Below are 27,665 nucleotides of genomic sequence, written 5' to 3'. Positions count from 1 at the left end.
ACAATTTTTCTCGAAATATTTCGAGAAAAACCCGAATGTCTATTAAGTTGTTTACTAGGCCAGTGCTACCTCTGCAACCGTGGCGTAGTAATATCTCTAGTCAATCTCTTTTGAATGGGCTTATCAGCGTTGCAGACTGAATATTTCTCATTGCCAATTTAAAAGAGTTACAGAATTTTTTTTTGCATATTATATCTCCATTTTTTCATCTGTTAAGAAGTTTGCCTTTTTAAGTGTTTTTTTTTTGGGGTTGGGGGTTGGGTGGGGGGGTTTTTTTTTTTGTGTGTGTGTGTGTGTTGGTTCTCTGTCAATTTTAATTTGGCACCGTTCTGCTGCTCTTTACCAATTGTATGAAAAAAACATCGAATATATTAACTTTTGACCTTATCAATTTCATATTTGCCTTATCTATTTATTATTAAAAGAAATGTTGCTATTTCATAAAATGTTTCAAATTATAGGGTATATTTTTGGAGGCCACGTCAGAGCTGTCTTTACAATCATTACTGCCATATTTATTGCATGTGTACTGAGTACTTTGTACAGCTTTCAAGAAATTCCTCTAGACGACCTTAATGATGCAGCTGAAGAAAACATGCAAAGGGTAAGTTTATCATTGAATGCTATTCTTCTTGGTTTGGGTGTTAAGTATATTTCCAGTAGATTTTGTATGATTTTCAATTTTAATAATTGCCAGGCTTTTATGTCGTCTTTTCTGTTAGAATGACAGATCAGACACTAGTTGGCAGAACAACTCGGCCATCCGGGATCCTTGCTTTTCCTGAGGCGAAAAAAATTTCAATGATTTAAAGAACATGAAAATTGGAACTTGGAATGTTACGACATTAAAAAATGATTATTATATTAACATTTTGACTGATGAATACAGACAATTTGAACTGGATTTATTAGGAGTTATAGAAACTCATATCCCAGGGGTAGGAAGCATGAAAATAGGTGATATAGAATTTGTTTGCTCAGGCAGGAGGGATGGGTTACATAGACAGGGAGTAGGGCTCATGATGAATAAGGAAGCTGCTAAGTCTTGTTTAGGCTGGGAAGGTATTAATAATAGAACACTAATTGCTCATTTTATGACTAGAAAGTTCAAGGTATCAGTTATAGTAGTGTACGCCCCTGCAGAACCGACTGATGTAGATACTAGTGACTCAGATGAATTTTACTTACAGTTACAGGAGCAAATAGACAAGGTCCCAGGTAGAAATATGATGTTATTGATGGGAGATTTTAACGCCCAGGTTGGTAGAAATAAGGATAGATGGTATCCCAGCTTAGGTAAATTTGGTGTAGGAAAAGAAAACAGTAATGGATACAGACTTTTGCAATTTTGTAGGTATAACAATCTAGTTATAACCAATACGGTGTTTGGTCATAAAATTGCTCATAAGCTAACATGGTATTCACGTGATGGTAAGACAGCAAACCTTATTGATTATGCTATAGTAAACTGAAGACTGGCAGGATCAATACAAGATACTAGGGTATATAGGAGTGCTGTTATTGATGTTAAAAGTAAAGATCACCATCTAGTAGTGTCAAGGGTTAATTTCAAGCTGAAAAATCGGAAGGGTAATTACCTCCCGAGAAGTTATGATGTTAGTAGACTCCACGATGAGAATTTGAGAGAAACTTTCCAGGAACAGTTGAATACTAAACTTGAGAGTTTAAAATTTGATAATGTGGAAGATGGTTGGAATAATTTTAGAAAAATAATTTGTGAAGTTGCTGAAGGTGTATTAGGGAAGAAAGCGAGAACTGCATCTAAGATTATTAGTGAAAAAGCTTTACGTTTAATATAAAGGAGAAATGACTTGTACAAGAATTATCTGAGTGATAGATCACATGAAAACAAAAGAAATGTAAAGAAAGTGGAGAAAGCATTGAAATATGAACTAAGGAGGTGTGAAGTTGAGGCCATGGATAAAATTGCCGAGGATCTAGAAGATGCAGCTAGACGGCATAATAGTAAAATATTGTACTGGCATGTTAGCAAATTGAGAGGTAGTAGTCAATCCGGACTTGTCCCAGTTAAAGATAGGAATGGGGTGGAAATTTGCCATAAGGCAAAGCTAAAGAGAGATGGGCCAAACATTTTGAGAATTTGCTTAACCGAGATAGTGTTGCAGGAAAAAATTACAGAGGAAAAGGAAAAAGTTTGTGATACCTTGGAGGTGAAGGAAGATTGGTTTTGTGAAGGGGAATTAGTAACAGTACTAACAGAACTACAGAATAATAAAGCTCCAGGTGCTAATAGGGTAGTAAATGAGTTTCTTAAATATGGTGGCTCTGAGGTTAGAAATAAGTTATTGAAGATTATGAATATGATTTTTGAAAAAGGGGAAGTACCTAACGATTTTAGGAAAACCTTAATTAAGCCACTTTATAAGAAAGGTTATAAAAGTGAGTGTGGTAATTATCGAGGCATTAGTCTGGTCTCTGTAGGTAGCAAATTGCTTAGTAATATGATACTTTTTAGACTGAGAGATGCCGTAGACAAAGTTTTAAGAGAAGAGCAGTGCGGTTTTAGAAAAGGTAGAGGATGTGTTGACCAAATTTTCACTCTTAGGTTAATAATTGAGAAGTGCCTAAGTTTTCAAACACCTCTGGTCCTCAGTTTTATAGATTATGAGCAAGCGTTCGATTCTGTTGATAGAGAAGCTTTAGTAAAGGTTTTATCCTTGTATGGTATACCAGACAAATACATTAAAGTGATTAGTGCTATGTACGAGAATAACACTGCTGCGGTTAAGGTAGGAAATGAGGTTAGCAGCTGGTTTTGTATTAAATCAGGAGTTAAGCAGGGTTGTGTTCTATCCCCCTTTATATGGATTATTTTGATGGACTTTGTTTTAAGGAGCACAGGAAAGGCAATGGAAGACCACGGAATCAAATGGGTAGGAAAAAGTCTCCTGGACTTGGATTATGCTGATGATTTAATTATCCTAGATGATAGTGTGAGCAAAATGAATGAAGTTTTAGAGGTTTTGCGAGTTCAGGGTGCTAGTATTGGTTTGAAAATTAATGTTACGAAGACTAAGTCACTAAGGCTAGGAATAAGTGAAGATGAAAAGATGACTTTGGGTAATGAAAAGATTGATCAGGTGGGCAGTTTCACTTATCTTGGTAGTATTATTAGTAAAGATGGTGGGAGCAGTGAAGATGTTAAAAATAGCATAGCCAAGGCTCAGGGTGTTTTTTCACAGTTAAAAAAAGTCTGGAAGAATAGGAAGATAAGTCTGCAAACCAAGATTAGAATCTTAGAAGCTACAGTGATGACAGTGGTCAAATATGGCTCTGAAGCATGGACGCTCCGAAAAGCGGATGAAGATTTGCTAGATGTTTTCCAGAGAAATTGCTTAAGGATTGTTCTGGGTACCCTGCTGACTGACCGTATTTCAAACAATAGGCTATGCAAAAAATGTGGCTCAATACCGCTTTCTAGGTCTATAATGAAAGAAAGGTTGAGGTGGTTGGGGCATGTTGTGCGGATGAAGGATGACAGAGTGCCGAAGATTGTTCTTTTCGGCCAACCATCTAGGGCTAAACCGAACGCAGGCCGTCCTCGTCTGGGGTGTGCGGACGGCATAAAGAAAGATTTAAATGACCTGGGAACTTCGTTGGTGGGTGTAAAAAGGGAGGCTTTGAATAGATTGGGGTTGAGGAGGAGCGTGTGTAGACGTGTTGGCCTTAGGTGGCTTCGTGCTGCGGTGAGTTGTTAGTAGTAGTAGTAGTAGTAAATAGTAACCAAAAGTCAAAAAAGACGTTTGATAACAATAGGTACAAGAAATGGATTGGCTTTTTATAGTGATTCCAAATATGTAAAATTAATTTAAGTTTAAGGTTACTGTTGGGGTTCCACCCCTTGTTTATTTTCTTTTTCAGATAAATGACCTATTTTCCTTTCTGTAATTATATTTGCCTACAAGATAATTTTCAATCATAAGTTGAACTCTGGTTGCTAAGCTAGATTCTTTCGCAATACGTAAGCATTGAAGTTAAATTCTATTTTGGTCTTCCGGGTCTGGGCCATTGAAAGACAAAATTACGCAAAAGTAGAATGGATTTTGGATGTTGATTTAGAGGATTGGCCAGGGCCAAGCGAAGGTCCACCCCTATGAAAAGGTTGTGTACAGAACGAATATTATTTAGTTAGTCTACATTGAGACCCCGTTTGGGAGAGACTGTGTTTTTCAGAGTTGATATATGTGTGTGACTTTTTGGAAAATTACAAGTAAGTTATTTTCTACAGCTGTGTAGACTATTTTTTTCAGGAACCCAGACAGGGTAGGAAAAGAGTTACGCTAAATACCGGCATTATCATATCCACAGAGGGGGTGGGGTCCTTCTGGCCTCGAAGGAGATAGCTAGATATTTTAGTGGTGACCTGGGTTGGGTGCACCCTTGGCCTTAGAGTTTGGCCATTTGACCGTTTGATCTCGTTATCATACCCTGGGGAAGGGTATATTGTACATTGGGTATTAAAAAACCCTATATTTACAGAACCTTTGTGGTAAGCGTTGGCGTCCCATTATAGTATTTGGCACCATCAGGGGTTTTCCCTCCAGTAAGTGGTAGCACCATTTTTGCACCAATAAGTGGTGACACCCGTACCTTACCACACAAATAGTTACCTATTAAAAGCTAAGAGCTAGAGAAAATATGCCAATTTTTTAAAAAGGAGGGAAACTCCACCAAAAACTCAACAATTCTTATTGAAAAACACACCATAAGGTTCACCATATCAGATAATCCCACTGTAAAGGTTTCAAAATTCTATCTGCAAAAATGTGGAATTTTGTATTTTTTGCCAGAATAAATATCACGGATGCATGTTAGTTTTTTGTTTTTTATTTTTCTTTTCTCAGGGATGACTGTATCGAACTAATAGTCCTAGAAAAACAGGGTGGAATTGTTTAAACAGAAATTAAAAGTTCCAGTGTCCGTTTAAAAAGGGACCAAAAGGACTGGATGGTCATTAGCCCCTCTCCCACACCCTGTTTTCACCAAAGTCATCGGATTAAAATTTTAAGATTAACCATTTTGTTCAATAAAGTCAAAAGGCCGAACAACAACAAGCATGCCTCTAGGGTGACATGACATCCATAGCCCCTTGAGAAAGGGCTGTAAGCTATGAAAGTTCTACCTCATTTTTCAAGGGAGGAGGGGGGGGGGATACACGGTAGAAAATTCCATTTGGAGGGACGTTTCTAGAGAGGACGGAAAATTTTGCTGGGGAAACTTTACACGGGGGAATTTTCCAGGATTCATATACAGAATTCTTTATGTTTGGCTTACTTTCTCTTTGGCTGACGTAATTTTACATGTGGGTTCGTTACGAGACAATTTTTCGGGGGAAATTTTTGCTGGGCTGAAATTGTCTGGGTGATTTTTTCCCTGTGGGGGATTTTCGTTGGGAGTAATTCTCCCTGAAGGGATTTTCCACGGGAGAAAACTTTCGTTAGGGATGGGGAGATTCTTGTTAAAAAAATTTCCACGGAGGGGATTTCCGGTTTGATTTGAAAAAAGTTCAGAAACTAAATTAAATAAAGTCATTTATCAAGTGAAAGTAACGAAAATCTTCCAGGCGGAATTGCCCGTAGGAAATTATCAAGGGGGGGGGGGGTTCCAGTGAGTGTGGATTGTCCGGAGAAATTTTTCGGGGGGATGGGAGATTTTACGATGGGAGGGATATTCCATAGAGGAATTGTTTGTGCCAGCATTATTTGAAAAGAGGTCAGAAGTTAAATACATAAAAAAACATTATTTTTAACCAAAATTAGAGAGCAACATTAAAATTTAAAACGAACAGAAATTATTTTATTTATGAGGGTGACTGCCCCCTTCTCAATCCCTCCCTCTTTACGCTTAAGTTTGACGTTCTGTCCAAATTCTTTAAAAACGACTACTGAAACACAAGGACCATTTTATTGGAATAAGAAGCTTTTTTAAAATTCTAAAAAATAGCGTAAAGAGCGTAGGCCTTAGGAGGGGGCAGCCTATTTGAGATACAGAATGATTTCTGTCCGCTTTAAGTTTTGATATTATTCCTTACTTTCGGCTAAAAAAAACTTTTTTTGTATTTAATTATTCATAGAGATGGTTCAGATACAGGTTTGGTCTGAATCTAGCTTTATTACTGATAAAACTATTTAAACATTTATAGACGTAAAATTGATCAGTTATAGAAGACGAATATTACAATTAAACAATCAAAATTTAATCATCTATTGGCAGAATCAAAATAAGTACGCATAAAAGAAAAGTCATCACTGGGCTCCTATATCTTTGTCGGCGTTTGAAACAAAATAAAAACTGATCCTAAAGTGTGTCTCTCTACCATGAGCTTTCCAGACTGCATTCTAATTATCTATGTTACTTACTTTTCAGGAAAATCAGCAATACACCAAGCTGTCCGCAGAAGATGGTCTCTTATCCGAAGATACGAAAACTTATGGTAGCACTAAAGATACGTATAAAGTAGCTGATATTAATGGAATTGTTAACGATGGTTTTGTCGCTAAATGCGAAGAAAACTCATCAATTCAACAAATAAAAGAGGTATTACTTTACAGGGTGGCACCAAAGTTACTTTACTATTTTAAAATGTAATATTTTTTTTCTAAGATTAATTTTGATTTTGTTTTTCAGAGTTAGAAAATCAAATTATTAAATTAAGTTTAATAGTTAAATATTGACTTCATAAAGCGTTTTCAAGAATATTCTTCTTTTGAGGATAGGTCTTGACCCGAAAGAGGTCGTTCAGTTCATACACCTGGAAATGCTGTAAATATGCGGTGTAGCATTAAGGATGACTTAACCACATCCCTGATTACGACATGTGATTGCATCACATTACGTGACTTTACTTTTTATGCATAAACAAAATAACATTTGAATGTTTTGACTATGTAATGGGAACAAATTAATAAATTACGCTCATTTACAATAACAAATTAAGTTTTAAAATGCTAAGGAGACTTATGTGCCAACCTGCTTATGCATTTAAGTTACATGATCGAGTGATTTTTTATAGTATCCTGGCAATATTAAGTGTAGACAACAGAGAAAACATACGACAGAGAGCACTAAAAGAAATATATACTAATGAATATTATCTGAATAAATGAATCATCTGGTCAGAAAAAATACGGGACTCTCTAATCTTGACCTTACTTTTGACCAAAGATTACGGTATCTTGCACGTTTTAGTATATTCAATCGACTTCTAAGAAATTATTTAGTGTTGTTCATGTTGAATTATTGTTAAATTATTTAGGGTTGTTCTTATTTAAGAGGAAGTTCTTATAGAATATTCGCAGGGAAAGGGGGAAATACAGAGGTACTGAGGATTGGTATAAACTTACCCGTGTTCAACAGATGCTGAATTAAGATCAGAAAAGCTCTACAGCTCCATGAAAACTCCTGAATTTGCGCCCTTAAGCTATTGAACATGGATAATTCAAATTTGAAACATTAATGACTTTAATATTATATACGTAGAAAACGCACCCAGTGAGGGTGATTGATTAGTGTATACGAGACTCAAATAGTGTTCAAGTGAACTTATATTAGTTGCCTGAACAACCACTTGAACAAATTGTAGATTGCCTCGGCCACACATCAGCTTCTTGATAGTATGTACTTTCTTGACCAAACAATTAAAAAAAAATATTATCTAGAAAAGCAGAAAAAGATTTTTTAAATACCTCTTCTTCATTTATACTTTTTTCTTTCGGGACAATAATCCTCCCCATTTTCGCATAATATAACATAAACTACACCTTTGTCGTCCATTCAGCATTTTAATGATGCTGCCGCCATCTATATTATTCAGTCCTTGACATTATAATTTTTATATGTTTATCTATATATTATATATTCATCTATACATTCTATACTTTTAATTTTGTTCTTTTGAATTTTTGAGTACTTAGTAAGGATATAAAATGATTGCAATAAAAATGAAAATGACAAGAACTTCAATAACATGAAAAAGGAAAAATATTATCCAATCGCTACTCATATAAGATGGTGTAAATAGGATGTCTTCCATTTGAGTGGATTTCCAGCATTACTGAGTAAATTTAGAAAAAAGAATTTAAGGAACACAGAGGAATTTTAGAGCGATTCTTTTTTACTTGCCACAATTTTGCTAGGGAAAATAATTTGAGGAAAATACTTGTACTCCCTGAAGCGGTAGGATTAATCCAAAACCCTGAAGTTGCATAAATAGGATAAATAGGTAGAATAAATAGTTATTTGGTAGAGATTCAACAAGATCTCCTTTTCGATGTTCTGATGACAAGAATTTCAGGATACTCTCTTTCTTCATAGGTCAACTCTGACCTGAACCCTTAAATGCCCAGCACGGAAATCAGTTGTCACTTTCAACGAGTTTTTTTTTTATTTAATCTAACAACTCGTTATTGTAGACGTCCTGGTTGCCCAGATTTAGCCCTCCTCTTCCTCTATTACCTGCAAAAGTACGACCTGATCTGAATCCCAAAAAACCACAAGTAGGATACTAATTCAGCAAAGTTTTATCATTTGTAAAAATCCATTTTGGCATAAGTCATAATGACAAGATTAAAGGATCCTTCTTCATCCACAGAACAGAATCAGGTAGGCTACTAACCTCCAGAAGGAAAAATTTGAACAATTATTTTACTTTCTTTTTAAGTACTAAGTTTTCTTTTTGAGTACTAAGTACTAAAAATTCAAAAGAACAAAATTAGAAGTACAGAATGTATAGATGAATATATAATATATAGATGAAAATATAAAAATTATAATATCAAGGACTGAATATATAGATGGCAGTATCATTAAAATGCTGAACAGACGATGAAGGTATAGTTTTTGTTATTTTATGCAAAAATGGGGAGGATTTTTGTCCCAAAAGAAAAAAGTATAAATGAAGAAAAGAGGTATTTAAAAAACTCTTTTTCTGCTTTTCTAGATAATTTTTTTTTAAATTTTTGTCAAGAAAGTACATGCTATCAAGAAGCTGATATGTGGCCAAGGCAATCTAAAATTTGTCATCGACTTTCATTTTTTTTATTCAAGTATGTCTCTTCTGGTGGATTTCCTGTTCGCAAGAATTTCTAAGACTCCTCTCTAGTTCAGAAGTTGAATTGTCTCAAATTAAAAAAGCAGAGATGTGATATGCTCTTTGCCCTCACCCATACCAAAACGAATGCTGACTCCTATATCACAGAATTAAGAACACTAGATCGTTCTGCCTACTGTGTTCCATTGTTTCTTCACAAGCGTGCAAGTCACTAAGGAGTAATTAAGTTGCAATAGTAGACTCCAAAACCCTGCTTTAATGCTAGATTTGAACTATTTTTGATAGAACAGAAGGAAAAGACTTTTTCAGAAGAAAAAACTTCGTTTTATTTAATTTCTGATTGTTTTTCAAAAAATCCCAGAAAATATATCCCCCTACATGGAAAATCCCCCCAATTCCTCCATAGAAAGTTCCTACCACGTAAAATCTGTCCTCCCAGGAAATTGCCCCGGAACAATTCCATACTTGATACAGATTCCCTCTAGAAAAATTCTTGCAAACAATTCCGCCTGAAAAATACTCCTTGGCATAGTTTCATTTAAAAAACTTGTTTAATTTCTGATCTTTTTCAGGTCATGGGGGAATCCATCGGGGTGAAAAATTTCCCCTGAAATCTCTCCTCCCCCCCCCCGCAATGGAAAAATTTTCTCTCGCCAAAAAATTTTCCTTTGAGAATTCTCCTGGTGATGATACCCCCATGGAGAGTTTCTTCCTGTAGAAAATCTCCCACGTAAAAATCCCCCAGAGATTTCTAACTCTAATTCCATTCCAATAAATTCTAATTCCATTGAACGACCATATTATCCTCACACTTTCACCATTTTTTGTGACACAAATGTCTGCTATGGAATCATTCCCCTTCCCTTCTTCCCTGTAGATATACCCCTTGAGCTAATCTCTTTTCGTTTTTCATTTTATGTCGGTGATTGTGAGTTGTTTTTTTAGGTGCCCTCAGACGGTGGCGTGCCTTTGAAGAAGCAGAAAATGTCCGAGAAGGTCACATTAGCCTTAAAGAATATATGCTGTCTATTTTATATATGCCTGGTAGCATGAGAATACTCTGTCTAACAAATTTGTTTTGTTGGATGTCCCTGGTTTGTTACTCATTGTACTTCACTGATTTCGTTGGAGAAGCTGTTTTCAATGGGGACCCATCGGTAAGTCTCTTAATTGCCCCTGGCCTGCTAGCACTGTATTCAGATATAGCACTAATATATATTTTATGGGGCAAGGCAAGAGAAGGCATTTTTTTTTTCAAAAGCTATTTTCAGTTTGTTTGTTTTTATACCAAAACGACAAACTAGATACAGTATTAGGCTGTCTTGTTGACAAAGTAGCTAAGAACAGTTCTGTATCACGCCCTTTTTAAGTTTCCTGATCTTGTCAGTGCCCAGTCTCCCTAAAATTTAAACTAATTCCTTACAATCTTATCTTTATCTAACTTAGGATGTCAAGTCCTACGTGTTCTTGACTATTAATAATAAAAAAATTTATTTATTTACTCTTTACATCGATAAATGTACACAGAGAAGTATCGGAAATAAATGTAAAGAAAACTGGAAACTACAAAACAAGACTCTCGAGGAAAAGGACGATAATGAATAGCTCAATGAAAACTACTGAAAACTACAATATAACACTTCTGAGGAGCAGGACGATGGTAAATAGCTCAATGAGAACTACTGAAAACTACAAAATAACACTTCTGAGGAGCAGGACGATAATGAATAGCTCAATGAGAACTACTGAAAACTACCTGAGGAGCAGGACGATAATGAATAGCTCATAATACTCATAATAGCTGTTTTTCAAGGAAGTGTTTAAAGAGAGAATGGAGTAAAGAGGAGCTGGAGTTGATGAACGAGGAGTTTTTGAGGCCTGAAATAATTGAGAAAGTTGAGAATCTCCATGATGAAACAAGAGATATTGATGAAATTTTGGAAGATTTGGGTTTTGTAATTTCCGATTGTGCTCGTGTGTCAGAGAAACCACATATGAAAAGTAAAACTAGTTTTTTTTATGATGAATGTCAGTTCTCTTAAAAAGGAGTTGGAGGAGTTATTAGATTTAGTGAATGCTTTCTCTGTAGAGGAAGAAAGACAGAGTTTGTTTTTGCGGTTTAAGGAAAGGGGCAGAAAATATAATAGGCTGAAACGGAGGAAAAAACGGGAGAAAATTAGAGTGGAACAGAAAGAGATAGAGAAGGCCTATATAGCAGGGAATACAAAGCAATTTTGGTGAGGAATAAGGCAGGAAAATGGACAAGGAAAAGGCCAAATATAAATCCCCGAAGCTGATACTTGGCCTAGTTTTCTTGACAGTATAGAAGAAGAGTCTAGTGGTCTAGACAGTGAAGAACCAAGTTTTGCTCAGCAGTCTCCGATGAACGAAAAAGATTATGAGTTAGTGAGGGATGTAACCTCAAATGATTTTAGGAAAGTTGTTAAGAAGATGAAGGGAGGATCAGGGCCAGGAATGGATGGCATACGAGCAGTTTTGTTAAATAGGTTTCTGGCTGTTTTTTTTGCTGGTCTTAGTGAGTATTTTCAATAGAATTATAAGTAGTGGTATATGGCCTTCTCTATGGAGAGTATCGATTATGGTACCTCTATTTCAGAAAAGTTGGTCCTAGTGATCATGGTAGTTATATGTTGATAGCATTAGGGCCTGCACTTGGTAAAATTTTAGGAAAGATTTTGAATAATTGGTTGAATGAATGATTGGAGGGTTATTGGACAATTAAAGAGGAACAGGGGGTTTCAGAATAGGGTATAGTGCGTCGGATAGAGCATTTGTGTTAAATGCATTGATAGAGAAGTATGGATCAGGTAGAAATAAGCTGTATGTTGCGTTTCTAGACTTAAGAAAGGCACTAAACAATGTAGATAGAGGTCTCCTTGAAAAGTATTTAACAGATGTAGGTCTACCTTTCAGCTTTATTCGTTTATTTGTTAGTATGTATTCAGGGACTAAGGCTATGGTCAGGGTCACAGGTTTGGGACTTTCTAGGCTGTTTGACGTTAAGAAAGGACTAAAGCAAGGCAACACCAAGTCCCCAAGACTATTCGGTTTGTTTTTGAATGATATGGCGGAGTTTTTGGGAAAAAGTGGGCTCCAATGGTGTGTCTTGGAAAAATTAATTTTTCGCTGCTATTATTTGCGGATGACACTGCATTGGTGGCGAAGTCGGCAAGGGAGCTAATGATATTACTTGATTTAATTGAGGAATATTTACAAATGAAAAAGTTACAGCTTAACGCTATGAAAACTAAAGTGGTTACTTTTAGTAAAAGAAAAAAAAATTGAAAAATATATTTGTGTTTGGAGCACAAAAAATAAAAGTAGTTGAAAAAATAAAGTATCTTAGTTTTATTTTCCAAAGTAATGGTGGATGGAGCTCCCATATTAAACAAGTGTTCGATAGGGGAAGAGCTGCAACATATTTAGTTTTCCTGAATAAAATTAGTGGAATAAAGAATTTGTCTTTGCATAAGAGTTTTTTTCATCTAAGATATTGCTGATTCTCCATTACGGGGCAGAGATTTGGGGACATGAGAACACTGCCCAGTTAGAAAGCGTCCAGTTAGGTTATTTAAAGAGATTGTACGGGCTGCACAGAATGACTTATACTCTGTTTCTTAAAGGATACCTTGGACTAAGTGGTGGATCCAGGGGGAGAAGAGGGGGCACCCCACCCCTCTAGCGTAGTCTAAAGTAGTGTAATTTACTTAATTAACTCAAGTTTGCGGCAATTAATCTTGCTCATAACGCAAGTTTATCGGATCAACCTATTTTGCCCCCCCCTAAAAAAATTTTGGGATCAGCCTATTCCCCCCCCCTTAAAAAATCCCGAATCTGCGACTGCTTTGACTTTGGTCTCTTAAAAAGTTATAAAATGGTCCAAAGGATAAAATTTTGGCTGAGGGTCGTACAGCTACCCAGTGATAGGCTACTGAAGGCTACATATGATGAGTTACTTCAGTTACGAAGGAAAAGATCTTTGACTTTTAAAGTGATTAAATAAAAAAAAACAAGCTCTTTTAGCTGAAAGTAAGGAGCGACGTTTAAACTTAAATCGAACAGAAATTATTTCGCATATGAAAGGGGCTGTCCCCTCCTCAACGCCCCCTCTTTACGCTAAAGATTTTATTGTTTTAAAAAATAGCGTTGGGAGAAAGAGTCTAACTTTAGCGTAAAGAGCGAGAGCGAGGCTAAATGATGGCCTTGGACCAACTGAAGCGGGTGCTGGAGGACCAGACGATACAGAAATGGGGTGAGGAGGTCAAGAATTCAGAAACTTTAAGATATTATAAAGAGATTAAGATACTATATGGCAAGAATTCTATTTTAAGTTAAATTTACCGGCTAGATGCCTTGCCTATTGGGTGCAGCTACGATCTAATTTCCTTCCAATTTGTTCGAGATTGAAGGTTTTGAAAGGAGTAAAACTGTCCCTGACGACAGGTTTGCTCGCCCTCTTTGCCAAGAAGAGGAGGAAAATTTGGAGCATTTTCTGATTCGTTGTCGAGGTCTTTTGGGGGTAAGGAAAAATTTGTTTAGGAATGATGGATTGCTGCTTCCTGATGTCTAGAAGATTATGTTGCCACAGTTTATTTGTCTAGTGGCAAGATATCTTGAGCAGTTTTTTGTAAAAAGAAGAGAGTAGTTTTTTTCTTCTTTATTATTGTGACGAGTGTTGTAATTTGTTAATCTTGTATGTTGTTTGTGTTCATGGCTATATTTTGGCTTAAAATACACGTTATCTTATCTTATGGAATGAGATGTTCAAGGTCATTGGGATCGAAGGAAAATGCTTTTGCGTTTATTCACTAATTATCATGCCTAAAGCTGTACTCAAATTAAATCTATCATTACAACTGCCCAGCAAACAAAATCTGTTTTCAACAAACTCTGTCTTAGTCAAGTCTATTTACATGTGTAGCTTAAAAAGGTAAATAAAACCTAGCATTTTGCTGGTAAGAAATTATAGACTAGCAAATTCTCCCAATGTATTGGCACTGCTTTATCATGTTTGCGATCTTGTATTTTTTTCTAAAAATACAAGATTCTTTACTAAAAATTCTTTTTAGCAAATATCTCATTACCTTTTTAGCTAGATGTCGTACCAAGCATTTTTTTAAAGTTGTTTTCTTTCAACATTCCCACTCCTACTGACTGATTGCCTCCTGAGGCACAAAGGGCAATAGGCACAGATGAGAGTATAATCACTGAAACTGGAACTATTCCCACTGACAGCAGGGCATAACCGTGAATTGGTAATTTGTATATTTGTACTTCTTCTAGATAATAAAAAATATCCACTACTCTTAGTGCATGAAAAACTATGCCTAAACAATGTTAGCATCAAACTTTATTAAAATTGCTAAGATATTAAATTCTTCTTCACAAAGCTTTGCCTGAGAATGTTTATGCGTATTTCAATTATCTTTTTATTCTTGAAGTAGCAAAACACAGAAAAAAATGCAACAAAAAAAACAAAAAACTGTTCATTTGACAAAAAGATACAGACTTATTCAAATTTATGGCCACCTAAAAATTCCAAACATCTGACTCCTTTACTAAGCAGCTTTGTAGCCAATTTTCATTGTTAGTGATAACAAGGACCCCTTGGGTATTACGCTTAATTTACCTACATGCCCAGATTTACCAATAGGCCCACTAGGCCCGGGCCAAGGGTCACACAATGCCAGGGGGTGGAATAAATTATCACTGAGTGATCTTTTCTTAGCAAAAACTAGACTGATGTGATTTGTCGTCGAAGTACCAGGTGCACTCTACTGCCGCGCTGCCTATTCACAGGAAAGTGATTTTAAAACAACACAGGAATTCCATGGCCACTTATAGCCTGTCAGCTGTCTCTCAAGAATGGCAGGTGAGAGTTCGGTATCTCCTCTCTCTTTCATGACTTTTAGCTCATCAGTCACGTTCTGTTCAGTGCTTCTACTATGCCCGAATTTTCGGGAACTTCCACAAAAATCTCACAAAACTGAGCAGCAAAAACGCTTGGGCCTAGAAGCGTCAAAGCTTTAAATCTTGCCCTGCTTACCTAACGCTACAAACAACATACTGCAAAATACTACGAATAATATACCAGTATTGAATGGCATTTCTTGTAATAAATGTCGTACTTTACATATTTGACTTTTTATTTCAAAATCGAAGAAGGTTCAGTATATATCTTTGTTTTTCACTCGTAGATTCTACTACGGAAATTCTACAATTCAAAATATTGGTAATGTGGTTTGGCTAGTGATACTAAATTGATACTAATTTCCACATTGTGGTATCTATAGCTGTGATATTCTAGATTTTTATTTAGTAGCCCTTCTGTACCTTCTCTATTCTTCCCTTCTTTTTCGAGGTTTTAAAATTGCGGGTTTCCATCAAACAATGTTTTTTGCTTTAAATTTTGAAATTTTCTCATGCTTTTTCAATTTGTGCTACTAACACTAAGCTATTGTTGATAATATATGAAGGTGTCTTGATGAAAATTAAGGAGCAGCTAGAAATTTGAGGGGGCCTTATTAAGAAAATTAGGAAGGAAATTCTTAAGGAAATTTAAGAAAATCTAAAGGTATTTGAGGAAAGTAAGGAGGCCACTAAAATCTAAGGTAAAATGAATGCTTTTTACAGTGAATCGAAAACACTCTCCTCATCTATACCCTTTTCCCTATTTTCCAGAGTTGAAAAAAATAATTTTTTTCTATAAAGTGTTGCCTTGTTTGATTTCTTGGAATCTTTTAGCAACTTTATTATACTCGTTGTTTTTACGGTAATTATTAAATGTACCCTTTGAAATTTCAGGCTCCCGAAGGTTCATCAAAACACACCCTATATGAAGAAGGCGTTCGTTTTGGCTGCTGGGGAATGGCTATGTACTCCCTTTCGTGTTCACTATACTCCTGCATAATTGAAAAACTTGTCAAAAGATTTAAGTATGTACTCAATTCATTTCTTAGATATTTTTCTTTGTCTATGGCCAGAGACTGCAAAATATAATTTCTTCAACTTACCGTAAAGATTCAAAATATATTAAATTTACTCTGCCAGTGAATTTTTTTTCAATTCACTATAGGGCTAAAAATGTGAAAGAATTTACTTAGACTAATATTAATGGCCAATCTGTGAAGAGATCAATTGCTTTATTTTAAGTGTCTCCCAATAATTTGTTTAGCCCAAATAAAAGTTATGAATTGACAGAAAGGAGGGAGAAAAGGTTGTTGAAGAAGATAAAATCTTCCATGAAAGTTTTTATGGCTTTCTTCCCTTTTTTGGGTCAAAGAACCAAAAGTAACCACCAGTTAATCACACCATTTGAATCAATAGAACTGTTTCATTGTTCTTAAAAGAAGTAGTGCTTTGCTGATTCTGGTCTTTGGTCAAGGTCTTTCCTACCTTTATTAGCAGTCGGTCCAAAGGCGTTAATATACAACTATTATTTGGAATCTCTGGCTGGATCTTTCCTTCCTTTATTACCAGTCGGCCCAAGGCGTTGCTAATACAACTATTATTCAGAATCTCTGGCTGGATCTTTCCTACCTTTATTACCAGTTGGTCCAAAGGCGTTAATAATGCAACTATTGTTCAGATCTCTGGCTGGATCTTTCCTACCTTTATTACCAGTCGGTCCAAAGGAACTAATAATACAACTATTATTCAAAATCTCTGGCTGGATCTACTCTACATTTCATCCTGGGAAGTTTAAATGGGTCGTGGTTTTAGGCACAATGGCTGAATAAATACTTAAAATGAAAGAAATCAAACTCGGTCAGCATTTTCATTACTAAAAAGCTACCATATGAGATGGTATTGACATGCAAGGAAAATAAGATCATCGTGCAATTACCTAGAAAAAAACCCCCTAGAAATTGAAACTTTGGAAAAAAGGACATGGTCTTGGCATATTTGCTTTGGTAACAGGGTATTAACAACCTTTCTACCCAAGAAAGCCAAATAATCCGAAGGCAATATTCCTACCCAGATAACCAAAATCTTCTATCCCTAAAATTAAACAAATATCAACGTTAACTCTGGGCTATCAAAGTGGTTTTAGTCATTATAAAAGCGTCCTAAATTAAGATTGACTCTGAGCTATTTATACGGTGGTGTAACGTATGCTACGTTACTTCAATAAAAATAATTCTAACGTGTGGCCCAACTTCCCCCCCTTTATTACCATTGTTTCACCATTCTGCTGGTCACAGTACCTTTACTGCTGAAATAGCTGCTCAATTTCTGGGCACAGATATTATAATACAGAAGATTGCCACTCCATCTCTTTCTGTCCCCTGTTCCGTTCTGACCAATGCAATTTATCATAAATGTTATAATAGGTTTGAGAATTCAGTCAGTACCTGGATGATGAACTTTTTTCGTAATAAGGATGATCTTTTGTCTTTTAAAAATTTTAGCCCGTCTCCTTACTTAACCCAATTTATAACTGGACATAGCCACCGAAATTATTTCCTACACAGAATTGGGAAAAGTGACACTCCACTCAGCTCGTGTGGTAGTGTTGAAAATGGCCATCGTGTCCTCTTTGAAAGTAATTATTATTCTTTCCCTCGCTCACTTCTGATAAATTGTTTAAATGAGTTGTTAATCTTATTTCCGTTCGATTTATATTTACTTAGTGTTTGTAAACTTATTCGTTCTCTAGTGATCCAATTTCTTATTGATACGGCCCAATTTGATCAATGTTCATAGCTGATTTCTAAAGTGATATGTTTATTATTTAGTTCATAGTCTTTTTTTTCTTCTCCTTTCTGGTTTTTGTTGTGTTAATTTCTCTCTTTTTAGTGTTTTATTGTTTTTTGTAGTTGTAGATGTGAAATACCGGTTTTCTGGTTCAGTCACTTATAAATTATCTATCTAAAGCCAGTGTAGAACAGTAAATTCTGTATCAAAATAAACTAAATGGTTTTTCTGGTGACTGTCTTAATGTATGGTTAGAAGTTTTGGCAAGTTACCAGATGGCTTTTGGGCTCAATTTTAGGCATGGTAATTTTCCCATTATTATCATGTTGCATGTAAAAAAAATAACAGCAATAGAGAGTAGAAAAAAATTGTTCTTACAGTTAAAATAGGATCTTCATAAGAATACAACGATAAAAAATTGACATAAAACAAGCACCACAGCCGCAGAAAACAGAACGGATTCGAAGGTAAAATGGAATTCTGCGTCATTTTTGGTTTTAATCATCACGTATCCATAATTTAAAACAGAAGAAAAATGTTTTATAAAGTTTACTTTTTTAGATTGTCGATATCCTCCTAGGCGAATACAAATCCTATAAAAAGTTAAAACTCAGTGAAAATAAACAGAAAGCAGGAGTTTGATTCATGCCAGAATTTGTTAACTTAATGAAAATTGCTGATTTACTATTCTATGACTTAAAACTAAAGAATAAAACAATAACTGTACCAATGCGTAATTAAAAGGATATGTGCAATGAAATACGCCTGGTTGTTACTGAATTATATGACAACGTAATCAAAGCGAAAATAATTACTGGAGAGAAGCTGGAAAAGAAGTTTTCTGCTATCTATGGTGTCATGCGACATTATACAAGATGATGAATGAATCCAAAAATCTAAAGCAAAAGGCATGGAAAAAATGTCTGATGTAGTGATGAACGAAATTTAAGCACAATTACTTCTGCGGTTTGAAGATATGTGACAACGAGCTTCACAAAGAATCCAAACAAAAATGATGCACAAAGAAATTCGCGTGTTGATGATAACCCACAATGAGAATCAAATCGTATCAAAAACTAAAGGAGTGCACGACAAAATTGGCGCTTAGAAGACTTGCAAAATCGAGCATCAAAATTAAGTGCAAACGAAAATGATGCACAATGAAATATGCGGTATAAAATAAGCGACAGCAAGCATGATCAATCAACCAAGTGGCATTCGCCACTTAAAAAAATAGAAAGAAGCGGAGGACTGAAAAGAGAATACAAAGAAACATAAATACAACCTGAGACTTCAATGAAAAATGACAAATATACCTTCAACTAAATGAGTTAACAGACTTTCTGAGATTTTGTTAAAGGCTATTGAACTTGCTCAATTTTCTATGAACTTTATTTTAATAGTTGAATCAGATACCCTGTATCCCGATGAAAACCCTGCTCGCAAAATCCTAGTTTAAACTTTTCTTCTTTTTTTCTGTTGATGATTTTATTGCAGTCCTAATGAAACTCTGTCTTTGTGGATTTTCGGAAAAGCAAAAAATTATTAACCGAATATATGAAACTTTCTTTTTAACCAAGTGGTAACTTGTACTTTTTTTCAGGGCCAAATCAGTATACATGGGAGGACAACTTGTGTATAGCCTAGGAATGGTTTTAATGGCAGCAACAAGACACAAAGTTGGTGTTATAATCTTTTCCTGTTCAGCCGGGATCATGTACTCGACACTCTTCACTATGCCTTACATTCTGGTGGCACATTATCATGCGAATCAAGTGGTAAGTTATTGATATTTAAATCATGTGAACTCTTTTCTTTTAGAAGACAGCCTTACTTTGATTTAATCACAATTCTTGATCTAAGCCGCTTTAAAGTAACCTCTGCCACTCTGGATAGTTCAGTCGATTTATTTCATATAAGTCTCGTAAGATTTTAAGAACTTTGGACTCGATTCTGTTCAGTAATTGTTTTTTCTTCGAATTGCCCAGAAAAATCCTATTTCTATTCATTTACTTGAAATATTATTATGAAAAAAAAGACGGAGCATTGACTAAAGAAAAGAATACCCTCTTCTCGCAATACAGACGGCTATAATACAGTTAATAAAACCTTATTAACTAGTTGATAGCCTTGACGGGCTATGAACAAGAATGATTTGGGGACCCGGGTTGTATGGTACAAGTTAATGCTTGACATTTCAAGAAAATTGGGGGCATCAACCTTGGAAATACACAAAGCACTAGCAAGAATTTGGAATGAAAATACAAATCTAGTACAGGAAACGATAACCCCTTGTTTCGCTGCTTGAAGTAGCCTAGGGATGGGAATTCACGACTCGAACAATTTTCGCGCATCAATGTCCACGCTGAGAGGCCAGAGTAAAATGCGTAAACACAGCTAATATGAGGTTGCAATTTGGATTGGTACGTTAATAGAACATCAACGGATCGTAGCAAAAAATTGTGCGCAAACTATTAATGGCTGAAAGATCGCCACTGGCTGTCATTTGCCAAATTCATTTGCATCAAAAGAAAAATGTGACTGACTGGCAACTTACTATCAAGGATGATATGAGGAATCCTCATGTTAAGAACACTAGAGGACGTTTCTCTGTTTTAAGTAGAATAGTTCAAACACAGAATTTATCAGCACAGGAAAATATTAAAGAAAACAATTGGAACAAAAAACATCAGGCGGGGAAATTTTGGCAGTAAAACATGAATTACACTTTAAATTGGTAATAACTTTGACTAACAGAAGAACACAAGCTGTGCCTCTGGACATATTTTTCAAACAGAATTCTGGGACTGACGAGCGCGTTTGGACGTATCTTCGACTTATTAGACTCAAGTGGGAAGACAGTTCTATCAATGACTTCTTTTGCAGAAAAGCAAAATCGCTAACCCAACGAGGCTGAGGGTTATCACACTGGAGCCAATGATAGAATGAGAATCTGAGTTTTCTTCATGTTTTGATTAGGCTTGGATTGTTTGGTTGATGTTCATTGATACCCAAAAGCTTACGTTCGAGAGGAAATATAGGTTTCTTACTCTAATGTAAGACATATCTACGCAAAATACATATCAAGCAACAGACATACTTCATTTTACATAACTAGCTGACAGTGTGCGAATTTTTTGCAGTATGGAATTTATTAAGGCTCTAAAAATTGACTCTTGTTATTATTCCACTCTCCATAATAAAAATCCAGGAGTTCAAGAGGCTGTAAAGAAGAAGAAACAAATTGAAGGGAGTAAAGGACGTAAAAATTGGGTGCCTAAGAGATGGAAATCATGAGCGGCGAAAGCAGCTGACACTGGAGGATTTAGTCAGAAGACAACGGGGTCAAGTCAGCAAGAAAAAATCATTTAAAACATAACACTAGAACTAAACGCATGCATAGCTAGTGTTTGAAAACACTAAATAGGGAGCCAAGTTTGTCGCAATGCACAGAAAAGTATCACCTGAATAGGTGCTGTCGTAAGTAAACAATTTATATTTTATGATAAGACAGCTATGATTTAAATCGAAGAAGTCAGATCTATGTCAAGCAGCAGCTTTACCAATCTTTTATTATTTTATGACACTTTAAACTGTGATACATGTGAGATCGTCAACTATCATTTAAAAGAACTCTCTTTCTCAGATACAGTAATTGAAGATAACGAGGACATTTTTTTTTCTTATTTCACATATTAAGCAGCTTTAGCATAATTTTCATGTATACAAGTATCAACGTTTCAAAATCAGAGCACTTATTATAACACAAAATTGAAAACAATTTCACATCTAATCGTAAAATCCACTATAGGGCTTGACTTTGATGTTCTACTAAATTTGCTGAGACTATGTAACAAAAATTCCATGCATTTTCAGTTTCAAGATTCTCATTATCAACAAATAAAGGGTCTTCCCATGAGATCCCCTCTTTCAGGTTTGCTTAGAAATATTTACCTTGAACGTCTTGAAAATTGGGGCTTGATACGTGTTTTCCTAAGCATTGGTTTTGGGGATGTTTAATGGGTGATGTCGTATCAGTTTGGAATTATAGCGAAGATGAACTTAAAGATTTTCTTAACCATCCAAACAGTGACGATAGAATTCTGCAATTCACTACAGAGACAGAAAGAGCGTTGATTATGCATAGTAAAAATAAGCTCAATTTCGCAGTTTACAGAAAACCTACGCAAAACAATCGATACCATCAGTTCAAATCTAACCGTCCTCCAAAGATTAAAAGAGGTGGATTAATATCTAGCGTCTATCAAGTGCTTGATATCTGTTCATGACCATATATTCAAAAAGAATTGGATTTTGTCAGAGGCATACGTTTTGGACATGGTTTGCCGATTTTTTGTATTAATCCTTCAATCATGGTTATAGCAGTAGCTACAATCTAGTAAAGAACACACAACGGCTATGGTAACCAAAAACTTAAAACACGTTAAAAAAAACTGGCTAGTGAGAAAAAATTACTATTCATAGCTGACTTAGGAATAGTAACTATTATCTCGATTATTGCTCAAATATTAAAAAAACATTCTCTTAAATCTTCAAGTCTCATATCTGTTGATGATTTGAACAAACCCACTAGCACGGTTTACCTCCCGCACATTCAAAAATTACTTCAAAGATGAAAAAAGTCGGTTTAAAAAACAATTCCCCTGTTATTTTCGAAAGCAATTTAGCTATTATTAATCTTCTCAGTTGTGTTAAGAATAAAATCCCAGTTACTGATCAAAGGAGGTAAGTATAATACCGTACAACTGTGGAAATTATTACGCTGGTATAACTCACAAAAACTTAAACAAAACGGTCACAGCAGCACAAAGAAAGTACAGAAAGCGCATTAAATTTTAATACCAGTTCAACATCTTTTCATTTAGCTTTAAGTTGCCACGTTTTTAATAACCCCAACAATTCCTTACTATTTGCCGAACAATTCTTACTTGTTATAACCTAGGAATCAAACAAATTCTTAGTGAGTCAATTGAAATCAAACGACATTTAAATAATCATACATCCCTAAAATAAACTTGTCTGAGTACATACTCAAATTATATGCACAAAATTATTTATAATAGATGATCTAATAGAGAATAAAATAGAATAAGAAGCCGATCAAAATGAAGTCGTTTCCAAAAGGAATACAAGATTAGCAGCAAGAAGAGCAAATATTACAATTGGAAATGTTCAATTTTTAATCAATTCAGGTATTATGAATGAATTTTGCCAGTTTTGGCAGAATTTATGTCAGTTGAGGATGCTAATACTCATTTAAATTTATATTATAATTTCAGTTTTACAATTTTCATCAATAAGATTTGAGTATATTTCTTTTCTTTTCATTTGTTTATATTATTTTTCACTGATAACGGCTGTTGTATATATAGCCAAAATGTCCGCTTCGCTTGTGTTCACTGTCTTCAAAAATTTCCTCGTTATCTTCTCCTGTTTCTTATGATGGAAAGGCAGTGTGGTCTTGGTCAGTATTTTCTTTCTCGGCAGGGAAAGTCCGTTCTGGAGACGCTGTTACACAATCCACACTGATCGGAAGGAATTTTGTTCAACTGTAAGTAACGAGCGACTCGGCTCAATAGCAACCGAAACTCTAAAAAAAGGAAGTTTGATACCAATAGATACATCAAAAGAATCAGAGTTTTATGCTGAAGGGCAAAAATGGAGGACAACTAGGCCCCATTCCACGCTCATATTTTTACCAAAGTCGCCCGATCAAAATTTTGAGACAGCCATTTTGTTCAGCATTGTCAAAAATTATAATAAATATTTCTTTGAGGATGGCTTAATCCACCACAGTCCCCGTGGGAAGGGCTGCAAGTTATGAACTTTGCCCAATGTTTACATATAGTATTGGTTATTGAGAACTATACAGATGTTTTCAGGGGTAATGTTTTCAGTAGTGGGGGGGGGGGGGGTTGAGGGTTACGTGGGAGAATCTTTCCATGGAGGAAGTTTTCATGGGGGAAGGGACATTGCTATGAAGGTGGCGCCGGATTTCCCAGCATTATGTAAAAAAATTCAACTGAAAAACTTTTCAACATCAAAACTTAAAACGAAAAGAAACTATTACGTATATGATTGGCTTCGTTCCCTGATCAATACCTCGCTCATTACGCTAAAGTTTATTTTAGTACTTTCGTAAGAGCTATTTATTCTAATTAACAGCCTTTGTGATTAAGGGATCATTCTTAAAGAATTGGAAAAAAATTCGAACTTCAGCGTAAAGAGTGAGGTATTGACTCAAGGGATGAACCCCCCCTAATATACGTAATAAAAATATGCAAATATAGAAGTTTGTTACGTAAGTTATATCGTAAGTTACGAACATTTATTACTAATAAAAACGTTCGTAAATAAAGTTAAACAACTTTCGAGAAAGCCTTTTAGACAAAAAAAGTAAAATTAATATGCAAATTTATTTTTAATTATTTATGTACGGTGAGCAAAAATCAAAACCTGTATTAATTCAAGAACTTTCAGAAATTAAATATAAAAAACAAGCTTTTTTAACTGAAAGTAAGGAGCAACATTAAAACTTAAAACCAACAGAAATTATTCCGTATATGAAAGGAGCTATCCCCTCCTCAACGCCTCGGTCTTTACGCTAAAGTTCGACTCTTTCTCACAACTTTATTTTTTAGAACGATAAAAAAATTTAGCGTAAAGAGCGAGGCGTTAAGGAGGGGACAACCCCTTTCATATACAGAATAATTTCTGATCGTTTCAAGTATAAATGTCGCTCCTTACTTTCAGTTAAAAAAAATAGTTTTTTTTTGTTTAATCAAGAACAGATACAAATCTTGTTGTCACTTTCATGAACCTTCAGTGTTAGAAAATTTTCGCAGCCGGGAGACTTTCTCTTAGAATATCCGATTCGACGCAACAAAAGATCCAACCCCATTCGAATTGTCATTAGCAGGAGTATCTATGTGCAGAAGGAGATTTCACACTTGTTGAGATATACGGGTACTTTTCTTTTATGTACTTTCGAAAATCTTGTCCTCTGAACCATTTGAATTACCATTAAGTTTCTCTCCCGAAGTCGATATTTTACGCTCTACAGTTTTATCTTAAGCCTTGGAACACAATCTATTGACATAGTCCTTATAGGCACTGAGCTAATCCAGATTGGTAAAACAGTTCGTATGCAACAGTAAATGTAAGAGCTTGGATTTGTGCAGGAGTATTGGTGGCGTCACTTCTGTTTGGCTAAATTGTCGCATTCTTTGAAAGGTCATCATGCCTTCCCTAGATCTCGTTGACTTTAGAAACAGGAGTAGCCGAAACTACTTGTAAAATGATTGGTGTTTCAATAAACCAGAACATCAATTAAGGTATCAATGAAAAGCTCATTCTTAGTCACCTGATCTAACTGATTGCACTGTATCGAATCTTTATGTCTCACTTATCGGCTCCAGATGTTCAGCGGCTTCTAGCATTGGTAAAAATAGTAGTATATTTAAATCTTTCTACGATTTTCCGAACACATAAATTGATTTTGCACCAACAGACTCCGAGCTCATGACAATGCTTAGGGCCAAGTTCAGAACAGTTTTTCTGAATTGATCAGTCATTTTCGAATCCAAGTTTAATCATAGACATACTGATTCGGTCCGTACGAAGTTTCGGCTTGTTTCCCGATGACTGCAACAGGTGGTAGTACCTGTCTTAGTCTTTAAACACTTGCACTGCGTGCTAAATTTAAACCAGAGCTCTCACATAGCAAATTTAAACCAGAGCTCTCACATAGCAAAACAACTTTGATTTCATTCATAGTTCCAGATAAGCTAAGTTCATTGCCTTTAAATTCGTTGTTCAAAATTTATTACAAAAGAAAACTTATGCAATTTCAGAAATAGGAAAAAAACCAGCCCCTAAGAGAACTTGACCTTTTCGAATTCAAGATGTCTGAGAACTTCGCACACAATGAAATTTTCAAGATGTTGTATACAAATCATTAATCTCTTATTGTGCCTGAGAAGGATGGTCGGGGAGCTTTTTTTCCTTTTTTTTTACCCAGGGTGATCAGGCTGACATATGAATTGAAATTACAGGGCTACTTTCAAGTAACAAAAGTAATTGCACGATAGCAAAGTTGTTTTTATACCATTTTCTGCCGCAAAGAACTAATTTTGTCCTCAATAGGGTCAAAATTCTATTTAGCATAAATTCAACACTGTCACTTGGCTTAAAGTTATCGAAAAATATTTATGGGAACTAAAATGACATTTATCAGAGGAAGCGTAATAGAGCTGCAATAGGTAAAGAGCCGTAAGCCTCAAATTAAATTTTTTAAACTTCAGGAAGGGGGGAGGCTCTTTGGATCGAAAATGAAAGTTTTATTGCCCTTTTTAAGAGTGGAAAGTGAATGGAAGGTGAGGAGCTCCTCTGCTATGGCCTTTTCTGCTGTCCAGCCCCTTTTTTTCATTTTGAAAGGGATAAAAAAGGCGGTTGTTACATCAAAGTAGTATGATAAAAAGTAGACTTCAGTGTAAAAAGGAATTAATGGGGATGGCACCCTCCCTCAAATGTAGAAAATCCTATTTTGTTAAATAAAGTTAATAGAACAAAACAAGTTCTCATTTTCGAACTTTTGTTGTATGAATACTAAACTTTGGTGTGAGATTAGGGTTGAGGGAGATATCCATTCTCATGTATGACATCGAAGTAAGACATATAAAAGTTAAAAATAACATAAATTGTTTTATCTATTAGCAAGGCTGCCCCTCAACTACTGTTACCAGATTCGTAAATCGGCCTTGGTGCATGCATGACATGCTGAATGCATGACAGTTATACAGTATCCATTTAATGTATAATTTGTTTTCCAAATTGTTCTAAGCTAAACTTCTGTCTGAGGCCTAGTTGATAAAGATGAAAATAAATTAATTAGTTATTTAGCGTTCCAAATTTCAGGCTGAAGAATTTAATAAGGCAACTCAGCCAATTCAATTCAATTAAATTTATTCGAATAAAGATAAAATTTTGAATCTACTGTGTAAGATTTTGAATCTACTGTTTAAGTATTCATGATGAAACCCTGAATCTGGGTTCTAGTAATCTTTGCATCAACCTTTTGAAACTGCTTAGGATGAATTTTGTCATGTGGAATCAATTTTTTTTTCTGATAGTAAAAGCATAAAATAGTTTTTTTTAGTTTTCAGTTTCCACACAAGGTGAAAGGCAAGGAGACATCTATATCAGAGGCCTTGGGACAGACGTTGCAGTTGTCAGCAGTATGGTTTTTCTTGCACAGTTTCTATTGTCTACTTTTATGGGGTCTATAATTGGCGCTGTTGGGAGCACGACTGTAGTTGTTATTGCGGCCAGTGTCCTAAGCTTCTGTGGATCTCTTTCAGCGTCTCAAGTTATGTATTTAGACCTGTAACTATACAGTCTTGGTAAGCAATATTAGTTGTACAGTTCCTATCCATCTTGTTGTTGAAATAAAAATGTCAGCCTTTTTGCAGTTTGATTTCCAATTGTCTTAGTGTAGCATACAACAAAGACTACATTCAAAAAGCTAAAAAATATCAAATTCTCCATGAAGGCAAGCTCTAAAATAGATCGATGTGTCAAAATGGATTTATGAGCTTTTCGGGGGATACGTCTATTTTATGATTTTACAAGAATTAAACTTTCTGTTTCAGTTTATAGCATTTTATGTTTTGTGTTTCATAGTTTTGCTCAGCATGGGCAAAACTTCCAACCCAACATTTTTTACAGTGAATTTGCTATGTGACAGCATTGGAAGGAAGAGGAATCTATTTGAAATAGGGTTAATACGTGTTTTTTAAAAGGGTTCATTTTTATCGGTCAATGATATTTTATTTAT

General features: G+C 35.3%; 1 protein-coding gene across 1 annotated transcript; it reads left to right on the top strand.

Moving 5' to 3' along the window:
• Positions 1–445: 445 nt before the first annotated feature.
• On the top strand, positions 446–27,665 carry lovit (loss of visual transmission). Its single transcript, XM_089106856.1, has 7 exons — positions 446–604; positions 6,409–6,579; positions 7,298–7,373; positions 10,037–10,248; positions 15,917–16,047; positions 19,413–19,587; positions 26,988–27,665. The coding sequence occupies exons 1-7, from the start codon at positions 446–448 to the stop codon at positions 27,216–27,218; spliced, it is 1,155 nt and encodes a 384-aa protein (XP_088962982.1). The 3' UTR covers positions 27,219–27,665.

The sequence above is a fragment of the Artemia sp. Qi Xiang Cuo genome, chromosome 21 (assembly GCF_049724085.1).
Source record: "Artemia sp. Qi Xiang Cuo chromosome 21, ASM4972408v1, whole genome shotgun sequence".
Taxonomy (NCBI): Eukaryota; Metazoa; Arthropoda; class Branchiopoda; order Anostraca; family Artemiidae; genus Artemia; species Artemia sp. Qi Xiang Cuo.
Note: the sequence above shows the minus strand (reverse complement) of the source record. Positions and strands in the feature narration are given on the sequence as shown.

Excerpts from the sequence above, each read along its gene's own strand:
- lovit (XM_089106856.1), top strand. The coding sequence starts at position 446 with ATGTTTCAAATTATAGGGTATATTTTTGGAGGCCACGTCAGAGCTGTC. Across the intron at positions 10,249-15,916 it reads TTTTCAATGGGGACCCATCG|GCTCCCGAAGGTTCATCAAA; the intron begins GTAAGTCTCTTA and ends TTGAAATTTCAG. Across the intron at positions 16,048-19,412 it reads AAACTTGTCAAAAGATTTAA|GGCCAAATCAGTATACATGG; the intron begins GTATGTACTCAA and ends ACTTTTTTTCAG.